The sequence below is a fragment of the Limulus polyphemus genome, unplaced genomic scaffold, assembly GCF_000517525.1.
Source record: "Limulus polyphemus unplaced genomic scaffold, Limulus_polyphemus-2.1.2 Scaffold187, whole genome shotgun sequence".
In the NCBI taxonomy this organism is placed as follows: domain Eukaryota; kingdom Metazoa; phylum Arthropoda; class Merostomata; order Xiphosura; family Limulidae; genus Limulus; species Limulus polyphemus.
Window position 1 is genome coordinate 191,062 of NW_013665797.1, and position 12,114 is coordinate 203,175.

The 12,114-nt window shown below is 33.2% G+C and overlaps 1 protein-coding gene across 1 annotated transcript in view; it reads right to left on the reverse strand.

Annotated features, from left to right (window-relative positions):
• Positions 1–7,839: 7,839 nt before the first annotated feature.
• LOC106478175 (CD109 antigen-like) overlaps positions 7,840–12,114 on the reverse strand; it is a 138,544-nt gene continuing 134,269 nt past the window's right edge. The window contains exons 34-35 of the mRNA XM_022381721.1: positions 11,143–11,248; positions 7,840–8,591 (exon numbers count right to left, since the gene is read on the reverse strand). Of these exons, the coding sequence (XP_022237429.1) occupies positions 8,398–8,591; positions 11,143–11,248 (300 nt within the window). The 3' untranslated portion in view covers positions 7,840–8,397. The remainder of the gene's footprint in view (positions 8,592–11,142; positions 11,249–12,114) is intronic.

Sequence of the window (12,114 nt, forward strand, 5' to 3'; positions counted from 1 at the left end):
ATTTGGAAAATAAATATTCATTCATATCAAGAGTATTAACTGAAGTACTGTTATTTTTCTGGATCATCTTAGTGGCTCACTAAGAGTAACAAATTGTTTGAACTGTGGTTACGTAGACGATATCTTCAAGGTATGGAATCACGGGTTAAAATCTTTACTGGAATTTCACAATTTCGTCAGCTTTGTACATCTCTCTGTTAATTTCACATGAAAACAATCCGGTAATGAAGGATTTCTACCTTTCCTGGACACTATCCTTCATCTGGAATATTTAAAAACTGCAGTCAATATACACAATAAAACTAGCACTAAATTTATATAGCTATATTTCTTTTTTTTTCTCATCCACCAGAGGTGCGCAAAGCATGATCTTCAGAGAAAATCATCAAATTAAAGACATTTTACCTTATCTTGATCTACAACAAATGCTGTTAATAGTTTCAAAAATACACCGAAGTTAAACGGTAATTCAGTCTTGTATAATATAACAGACGTGATAGTATATATGAAATAATAACCAATAATGTTCGGCGTTATACTAATTATATAAGTATGATACATATAATGAGTTTATTTTCCTCACATCGCAGCAACAACTTGAATATTTTCAACTACAACCTTGAACTGTTCTTTAGCCCCTCAGTGGCACAGCTGTATGTATGTCTGGGGACTTACAACACTAGAAACCGGGTTTTGATACCCGTGGTGGGCAGAGCACAGATAGCCCATTGTGTAGCTTTGTGCTTAACTTCAAACAAACTCTTTAGCCCCTCAGTGGCACAGCTGTATGTATGTCTGGAGACTTACAACACCAGAAACCGGGTTTTGATACCCGTGGTGGGCAGAGCACAGATAGCCCATTGTGTAGCTTTGTGCTTAACTTCAAACAAACTCTTTAGCCCCCAGTGGCACAGTTGTATGTACGTCTGCGGATTTACAACGCTAGAATCCGGGTTTCTATACAGGTGGTGAGAAGAGCACAGATAGCCCATTGTGTTGCTTTCAATCAACCAATCAAACAAGCTGTTCTTTAGCCTAACATAATCAGTTGTAATACTATGTGAACCCGCGATAAAACCGCCATTACGAAATACTTGGCATTTTAATAAAATATTTTAGAGTATATTGGTTTGATCTTTAATAAAATGTTCTACAGTCCAGTCGACTTTTCAAACACTTAATTTCATTTGAGTTTAATTACTGACTATAAGTTTTCTGTTTACAAGTTACAGCTTTTCAGTAAGGAAGGACGTATTTTTAAAAACCAGTACGACGTATCGATCATTTTCAAGTACACAGATTTTAACGATAAAGAAAGTGTTTGTATTTAAATCGACGCTCTACTGTTTAACAAGGCCTTTAATTAGAGAATCGATAATAGCTGAACAGAAAAAAAAATACGAATTTGAATATGGGGAAGATATGTGAAAGATCTACACAGGATTAGGAATGTCTGGGAAAATAACGATGAAAACATAAGAGTTGCGACTTTTTGTTGTTGTTATTAATTGATTTTTTTTGTTCTGTTAGTATCAGGTTTATTCTTTAGTATGGCGACGTTCTGTTCAGAAAAAAACTGTGGTTGTTTTTGTTAATATATTCCTAGACTTTGGGAAGGGTTTTTTTTTGTGTTCGTTTAACCTGATGTTCAAGTTACGTTCTGTTTCACCTATATAAAAGGCTGGGCAACTGTTACACTGTATTATGTACATGTTTACTGACTGATGGGGTAGGTTCGTTGTGTAATTTTTTTAACAGTGTTTTGAATTTCCATTCCAGGAGTGTAAATGAATCTAGTCGTTATGTTAAGGTTATATTCACGTGCTAGTTTTTTCCAAGTTTCTGTTAGAGGTAGTATACTGTTACGACTGCGGGAGTCACGTGACTCCGGTAACACGTCATGAGTTTCTAGAAGGATCATGACTGTTCCTGTCAACTCTAGTGTTTGCCAGACGCCCTCTATTTTTGTATACAAGCCAAAAACGTTCCATAGTGTTGCCAGTAGTAGTGTTGAACTTTGATCACCATTCGGGCTTCGAACACTGTTTATCATTATTTCTGAACAAGTAATCTCACCATGATTGACATATGATACAGTTAAAACAAAGCTTTATTTTGCTTTTTATAAATGAGCTTAATATTATAAACACACGAAAAACATTATTATACAATGTGTTAGATGAACGTCTTTTTTTTCCGCAGTGAACAAGGGCAACCCGAGACTGCGTTCTGCATTTACCCTTTCTTGTGTCATCTGATAAAGGCCTACAGTGAAAAATTGTAGTGTTTTCAAAACTTGTATATGGTGGGTGTGAGGCCTTTAAGGTACTAATGTAAATTAAGCAAGGGCGATCCAGGAGTTTGTAAACTCTGTGTGTGTGTGTGTGTGGTTGTGTAGGAACTAGGCTTTTCCTAGTGCTATTTATAATTATATTGCTTTCATTGTTTACTTCACCTCCAACTTTACATTACTTGTAATTTTATTAATAAAATTAATTAGAAAACCTATAAAAATCATTATGATAAGCTTGCTCGGGTTATAATATAGCGATTTCAAGGCTTATACTTTTAATAATGAGGTTGATAAGAAATTAAAAACAGTTAAAAACAAACATTTCAAATCAAAATTAAATAGTTATAATTATTCATAATCACAATTAAAAAAAGTATAAAGTCTAAGCCTAAATTTATATTTAAGTGTTCGTAAAAACGATGATTGTTTTAATTTTTTTTAAATTATTACTTACTAGCTGGAGTAAACATGTACGGTTTGCAATGGTAAACGAGTCGATCTCTCGCATTTTTTTTATTCATCGTGTATATTTTGTGTGTGTTTGCTTATATTATCAAATAATATTGTTTTACTAGCTGGAGTACCCGTCTCCTGGACGGAAATTATGTAAATTCATGATTAACGAAAGGTATCTTAGGACATGTAAAGTTGCGTCCCTTACATGCAATTGTAAAAAACGCCTATAAAAACTGCAAAACACAAAATGTGAAACCGTAAATTTGCATGTATCTCCGCATGGACCCAACAACAGGAGGCGAAGTAGTGGTAAAAAACGCCCAATAAAAACAGCAAAATGCAAAACTGAAAATTTGTATGTACCCCCACATGGACCTAATGAGCCTGCACACCAATTTTGGTGAAGATCCATTCACAACCTGCCAAATAGTTACATGGTTATATAACAGACAGTACTATTATATAGACGGAAGTTATCCAAATTCATGATTAACGAAAGGCTATCTTAGGACGTGAAAAGTTGCTTCTCTTATATGTAATTGTAAAAAACTCAAAACTGAAAATTTGTATCTATCACCCATAGACTCAATGAATCTCCATACCAAATTTGGTGAAAATCCATCCACAGGAGGTGAGGTTAGAAAACGCCCATAAAAACAGCAAAACTGACAATTTATATATACCACCCGCATGCACCTAAATAACCTCTACACCAAATTTGGTGAAGATCCATCCACACCCTGCAAAGTAGTTACATGGACATACAGCAGACAGTATTATTATATTTATATACATACAGTCGTAACAGTCGCATTTTCGCTTATTTTAGGCATCAACAATACCAAAAACGTTTCATCACTAGAATCCTAACTTCTAAACAATGAAAAATAGATTCTGTGTAACAAGTATATGATATAAGAGCTGCAAGTGTCCTAAGTATTATTAACTTTGATGAAAATAAATGTCTAAAAGCCTAGAGGCATTGTTGGTCTCAGGAAGAAGCAAAGGCGTAAAAAAAAAATTACTTTTTGCAACATTTAAATGACGTTCATTTTGTTGTATACGTTTAAAAATATGTTATTGGCCGAGACCGTAACCAGATTGTTGTAGACTTCAGAAAACCCGAAAAAAAAGCTTTTAAGGTAACTAATAGGTTAATCAAATCAAAACCTGGCATATATTATTTCTTTTCGTGTTACTATATGGTAACGTAATAACGTCTGATTGTTTTGTTATTGATTTCTGAACAAAAATGGAGGATCCGAACCCCTTCCGTAGAAACGTGCTTGTTTCAGGATGTGTGACTTTTACGTCTTCTTATTGAAAAAGGCCTTGTGCGACATATAAGAATATAGACCTGAAAGGTTATTTTTACATTCCTCTTTAATAACCAAAATCCGTACTGAAATAATTAAGATTTTGAAGCAACATCATTGAATCATTTATTGTTAGGCCTATAACAACCTCACTTGCTTTATTAGCTTAGGCGAATTTCATCAGTGCAAAAATATCTTTTCCTCGATCAACCTTTTTTTTTTATCCTGAATTTTTTTATTGGTCATTCCAAAATGTTAAAAACTGCCCGTTTGGGATGGGTAGTATAACCTATGTTTTTTACTCGCTTTAGCAATGTATAGAAATAAATAATATCGTTTATTTAGTTTGTACACCTGGTCCAAAAAGTCGTTGAGATTGTCTTTTTCTAGTTGTTTTGTTTACAAAATGCCCATTCTGCCCTAGAGTATATTACAGTCACATATAGCATCTGGGTTGAAAGGATTAGTGACTGTAACATCCTTTGCTGGCCGAGTTGACGTTGTCTGAATGTTACAGCCGGACAGTCCCCCAGTGGGGCAGCGATAAGTCTTCGGATTTACAATGCTAAAATAAAAGGTTCGATTGCCCTCGGTGGACACAGCATATAGCCCTATGTGGCTTTGCTATAAGAAAATACACACACACACACACATACATACAGCCGGATTGCTGCAAGAGAACAAAAGTTACAAAGTGACTCTGTCGACTGGACAAAGAAAGCAAGCTTATTAGTTCATTCCTGAAAGAGCCAAAGATGTGGGACTAAGCACAAACTAGTGGAGATTCGACTACGATCCTGTCTACAAGAGTATGTACGCTGCGTTTTCTTTTTATCTGTTCTGTAGTACAGATTGCGTCCATTTTTGCTAAGTTTGTCCGGTCTCGTTATTTTACACACATTGGTAAAACTCAGTTATCAGATTCAGAATTACTCTCCTTATTTCCTGAGCGAACCTACTGTTATTAGTTCGTCTAACTATGTGAAACTTGTCGGAAAATACGTTTTTACCTGAAAATACCACACCAACTCTCACAAAACCTTTGCGAAGCTCAATTTTTGATTGCTGTAATTATTGAATAAATTATTAAAAACTAGAATAATTATAAAAATAAATTATGTAATAGCCAAAGAAATATATTAACTTCAGAATCCGAATAAAATTCGTTTCATCTTTCGCTGTGAGCTGGTTCTCTCATTACGCGTAAACGTTGACCTTTTTACTAATAATTTATACGACCTATAATTGTTTCCAGAATGTTTTATTTTGAAATTTTTCCTGATTGAAAATTTAGAATATAAGTCATTTTTGGAAGCTTCCGAATCAGATTCACATGTAACCGAACCTGGTCGAACATATTAATTTTCACCCCCTGCTTCTTTCAGTTTTAAAAAGTGCCCCCCCCCCCCAGTGGTACAACGGTATGTCTGCGGGCTTACACCGCTAGAGACCGGGTTTCGATACCCGTGGTGGGCAGAGCACAGATAGCCCTTTGTGTATCTTTGAGCTTAATAACAAACAAACAAACAGCTTTAAATATTTCTGGTAAATGGCTTTAAATACAAAGAACACATGAAATCAGGTCAGTTTTTACTTAATGTATTATATTTTATTAATAAAATACTAGATTTTATCTAATACACATGGTGTTAGTCTGCGGGAAAATGCCGTAATGTTTAATCACTAGTGGCATACGAAAGATGTCACGAATATTAAACAAAACTCAGTTTTAAATACACTGCTCAGTTTGAACACGACAACGTCCCAATCTCAAAGAAAAAAAAAACTAATGTTATTTATATCATACGATATTTTAAAGTTTCATTTTTATGCCATTGAAACACGACGTACCCAGGTTTATTCTACCGTAACCCTTATTTTATGTATAGTATTTACGTTGATATATAAAGAACCTTTTAAAGCATCCGAATTGTTTTTATTCACTATTAAATATCTTGCTTTAAGGCAAATTCTCTAAGTTTTTATGAATGGTCTGTGGTTGCTCTTCATCAAATTATGTATTCTCCAAAAATCAGTACGCAGTAAAATGTAACAAAACAAATAACAGAATAAATCCATTAGCATATCTACCAGTTTTCACAAACTTTCACTGCTTCAGATTGGTGGGGAAAACAAAATCAAAATTTACTTCACAAGAACTCTGTTAAATTACTTTTTTTTTAATTGGCAGAACTGACGACGTAAGTCTGGAATATCATATAAACTGCTTCCGGTTTGGTTCTTCAAGTAAAAGTAGTTCCAATTCAACAAACAAGTTAGGAACAGTTTATAATGCATTTTAAAACAAAACAACGAAGCTTAAAAAACATTCTAATACTTATTATTCCGTTCGTTAACTAAAAAAATATTAAGGGTATCTGCCATCGCCCCAAATTTTGAGCTGCTGACCAGAGAGAAGACAGCCAGTCAGCAGCATCCTACCATCCACGCTAGGGGATTGACTGTCACGCTTATAACGGATCCACATCTTAAAGTGCGGGAGATATTTCCTGATATCACACAGACTCGATCATGGCTCGCCAAATCCGAAATCCAGAGCTCCACCACAGGGCCAACCCGCACACCCTGTTCGTTAAGAACAATTTGTCAATTTACCAAACAATATGTTCGGTATATTACAGAATTATAACCGTTAAAAATGTCATGTGCATGTGTATCAGTATGTTCAACTGAGCTGTACACCGAGTTCTATGTTAAATTAATTATTTAATTAATATATATTAGTTACACAGAAGAAAAATAAATAAAATAATAAAACCAAGGTTCCAGCAAAGGTCATTAAAGAATCTATAGAGCTAATATGCACAAAATATTTTTTGTGACCTAATGCGAGTTGGAAGTTAAATGTCTATATACAAGCTCATACACGATGATAATACTTTTGATTGGTTGATCTTCAGATCACGTAAATTACCTGAAAACATGAAAGTATGATTAAGCTTAAATTATATATATATATATATATATTGATCTTTTAGTAAATATAGGGCCATATTTAGTACACTTTTTTTTGGGGGGGGGAGATACCTTGTACTGAATGTCACAGCAAGTTGATGATCAGTAAGTTTAGGTGTTTAATATTAACACGTTCCTCAGGAGCCAAGGGGTGTCTTTACACTATAATTTCTTGAATATTAAAAGTAAGTTCAATCCGGAAACTCCCAAAGAGGGTGGTTTTGGACGTATCTTTTCGAGACAAGCTTTCGTTTGTTAATTGATAAATTTCTAAGTGAAATACAGCATCCTCAAGTAGCTAGTACTAAGGTCTACCCGCTAGGAGTAAATTCAGTATATATATATCAATAAAGCCACATTCTCAGCATCATTATTCAAGCAATTGCCAACCTTTTATGCTTCTGCTATCACCTTTTCAAGCATAGCTTTCAATTGAGATACGAACGATTTCACCTGCGATTCGGTAGGGAAGGTCGAAGGATCACAATAGTCAGCAGTAGGATAAGCAGACAGGAACACTTTGAAAGCAGCTACAGGCGTAATATTGTACTCAGCTTGCTGCAAAATATCTACTGAGGTGATTCTAAACAGTTCCTGAATACCTCTGCGTGTCATTTGGGGACTTCCATGCTTCTTGTGCTTGGCTGTTAAGCTTGCGATACACTGACGGATTTCAGTCACCTTACCACTTCAAATCACTTTTTATAGCCCCAATGCTAAAGGAGTGCGGGAAATGCCTTCTTTTTAGTCAATAAAAATGTCAAAAACATTTCAGTTGAAATTAAGAAAAACCTTATTGGGTAGCTCTTTTTTTTTTAAACAAAAATGTCCTCCACTGGCTCGTGAGGGGCCTGTTAAAATCCTACTTTCTTAGTTCTTTCAATGTCTAAAGATATTACACAAACATTTTTTGTACATATTTATGGATCTGTATATATATATTTCTGGCTTTTATTTACTTACGCTGTGTGAGGAAGTACGGTAACTGTTCATAAACTGTTCTCTCTCTCTCTGATACTTCCACATCTGTACTAAGACATTTTCACGAAAACAATTTCTTTTGAAAGTGCACAAATTACTGGTGAAAAAACAAAAGAGGGAACAAGACGTTCTTAAAGCTGTATGAAATCATACGGTTAGAGTAGGCTTCTACGAAAAGAGGCGACGTTGAGAAGTTTTATCCAATATTTGAGCTTCGTGCCCGTGTCAGGAAAAACCAACGTTATTATCTTCTTAATTCAAGAAGGCTTTGCACAAGAAATCCTCATTAAGCCATTGAAACTATTCTACAAACATTCGGTCTCTTCCATAAGGTAACCCTTTAAGCATTTTTTAAAGATTTGAATGCTATTATATTCACACTTCCTTTGAGCCAGATAATACAATGTACACAAAATATACTAGAACGAAGCCTAACGCCACGTGGTTTCTTTGGATAATGGCAGATGAGCTGTATCCTGGATCACACGAGCATTGGTACGATCCACAAACTTGGCAGATGTCTAACGAATGAAGATTTGATGTATCAAAAATTGTCTGATTGTAACGCTCTGAAATGAAAACGAATAAAATTAAATTGAAAACCTTATATCAATGTTTTCGAAAAGCAAACAAGTAGCTCTTAATTACAATTAATAGAAAAAATAAATCAATTTAGCAAAAACAACAACAACAATTTTTATAATCTCTTTTTTTATTTAAATCGCTGTAATAGTGGCTATTCTTTTGATCAAATTATTTTCATCGAGACCTGATCCAGTGAATGTCATTTTTTTCTGAAATATTAAAAATTTTCTATTTACAATAAATTGAAACATTTTAGTGTTTTCATATTTTTGTTTATCATATGGATAAAAGTTGTATATCAAATATTTATCTCTGTTAAAAGATATAATAATAATTAGTGATGCAGGAAAAACATTTTACTAAAATTAAAGCTTTTATTAAAGATGATGAAATCTTTGTCGATTCGAAAACATTAGTCTTGACGTATATATATATATATATATATATATATATATAAACATACTATGTGTTTTCTACCTCTCTGTAATAATATAGAAGATTCTCAAAACTTGCTGTTTTTTGTTTTCACACCAATTTGGCCAAGAAAGTTTTTAAACTCCTTTAACTTTACCTGACCACTGTATGTTGTCATTCACCTAAAGTAGCAACTTTTATCCTCTCGTGGGAAAGATAGCTGTAAGGTCATCTATGCTATGAAATGTTATACAGGTGTCTTTTCCACTGGTGGTCAGGTGACCACTGTAGTTAATTGAAAAACGACTAGTTCTTATGTAGCGCTAGGTGCTCTGGATAGGCCTTACGTTAATGGTTTAAGTAGTTAATGCAACTTGAGATCACAGAGTTAGGACTAACTCTCCAGTAAAGGCAACTTGTCCGTTGTGACAAATATACACTCGAACTGTGTTTGTTTTAAAAAAAGTCTAACTATTGTGATTGTACGTATGTGTTCTGCCTTTCTTTATTTATCACAACTTCAATATACTTCGCACTAAACATCTTGTCGAATCTTCCATTATTAATAGACCCCTTGTAACTCTGCGTGGAATCAGTCTCACCTGAAAGTACCACACTTTTTGTGTAATTTAGCCCTATTATCTTAAATAAGTATTTTAATGTATGTTATTCTAGTCTCGTGAATTCACAACCTTCTAAGCAACTTCCTATTCCTACTGTCTGGAGCTTGAGTCAGAGGGGTCATCACTTAGAACTTTACATAAACTAAAGACGACTGACTTTAAAATTTAAGTATAAGTCGTTGCCTTTCAGTTATTAGTCAGTCTACATATTAGTTTATAATCATTTGAAAGATAAATTATGTTATAATTAACCACATCTAAAGATGAACAGTACCAGTCTTATTTTTACAAGCAACATAAAAAATCTGATGTAATTTAGGCTGTAGGTTTCCTAATAATCTCCGTTTTACTAAAAACATATTTTAACATTGCATTTACTTTATTTCTTTAGTATTATACAGAAAACTTCATAAAACAGTAGAAAAAGGGTGCAAGACCAATGAAACTCTAAGGCTTAATAAATTATGTTAGGGAACATGACTTGACATTTGTGTCGGACCAGGTCCGGCAAACTGGGCACCAGATGGACCAACATTTTGTCACAGTAACTGTAAGGCTTTTTAAACTTTAACTTGCACTTCAAAAGTTGTTTCTAGGTAAACAGATAGACTTATAATAGTGTGTATGAATCAGTCTAACAATGTATAATAAATTACATGTATTACATGCGTAATCTGCAAGTGTACATATGTTTGTGGTTACTTATAGCTATGGTGAGTATAAGTGCTAGTGAACACCTATTTTTGTGAATCATAAAGAAGTGCTTGCAAATGATTAATACTTTCAATAAACTATTGTAAAATTAGCACAAGACTCAATCTCAGAGCACCTATTTTTCAAAATTTTACTAGGGCCTATGCCCCCAGACCCCTAGCACTGAGTTGCCTGACCAATCTAAAACTGTTCCTCCAACTCTGAGTCTTGATATAGAATTTTATTTCTCAGCTCTACGTGAGACGGTTCGTAGCAGGTGGTGGTCATTATCAAATCTGAGATGGCACTTGAGATGGCCTTTATCTAACATTTATCTTCTATTTATCACATGACATATCTTTCATGAAATAAAATATAGGATTAAAATAGAACTGACTCCAGGCATTCAGGAATTCAACAAATTTATTCTATGTTGGAGAATAGCAAAGTATATTAAATACAAAACATAGCTAAGCCTATTTCATTCGAAATAAGTTAATTACAAACTCAGCTAGAGGCTGTTTTATGAATCCAATCAAGTGGCAAATATAACCAGTTTCTCTATTGTTAATTGATTTTCACCGTCTCACTAAACCATTTCCCCATTATTTCATGTTCTTACTCGAGATGTATTTTATCTTTAATGTCCATTACTGTTTTCTACGAGGACCATCGATTGTGATTAATGATTATTTTGTATTGTGAGGTTTAAGAGAAATTCCAGAGAATTATTTTTCTTATCATGAAGAGAAACATACTAGTTTATAGATAACACAGTACGAGTAAACACTGAAACTATAATTACCTGGTGCGTAATAGTCATAAACCTTGACTTCCAAGTGTCTCGTTAAATTTGCTACAGGATACCACCGATGTACAGTAAACGAAATACAACTTTCATAAGCACTTAACTAAAGAAAAATAATGAATAATATTTAAATTTAAACAGGAATATTAGAATACCAGAATGGAGCTCGGACATTCAGTAGCAGAAAATTAAGTTTATATTAATTAAAATATTAATATAGAAAATATTGAAAGTATTTAAGTAATGGAAATGAAGACATCTGTTAACTTGTATAGTTTTAGTATATTAACTATTTTTAAGGCTATTATTGTCAAACAATTTAGATTAGCATTTCTCAAACTGTGTTCGCGAGTCATGTCCGAAATTTCATAAACAATATATTTAAAAAATATGATTCATGGAATAAAAAATATTTTTCGTAAAATTAAATTTATATGAATTAAGACATTTAATTCTGGAATAAAGCTTCCATGTGCACAGAATGGTGTTTACATTTTATTTTAAGAACCCTTGCGAGAACATTTTTGGGGATATTGAAGTAGATAAAAAATGAAGGAATACTTACATAATCAAAATAATAAAAAATGAAGGAACACTTACATAATCAAAATAATAAAAAAAATGAAGGAACACTTACATAACCAAAATAATAAAAAAATGAAGGAACACTTACATAACCAAAATAATAAAAAAAATGAAGGAACACTTACATAACCAAAATAATAAAAAAATGAAGGAACACTTACATAACCAAAATAATAAAAAAATGAAGGAACACTTACATAACCAAAATAATAAAAAATGAAGGAACACTTACATAACCAAAATAATAAAAAATGAAGGAACACTTACATAGTCAAAATAATAAAAAATGAAGGAACACTTACATAACCAAAATAATAAAAATGAAGGAAGGAACACTTACATAACTAAAATAATAAAAAAAAATGAAGGAACACTTACATAACT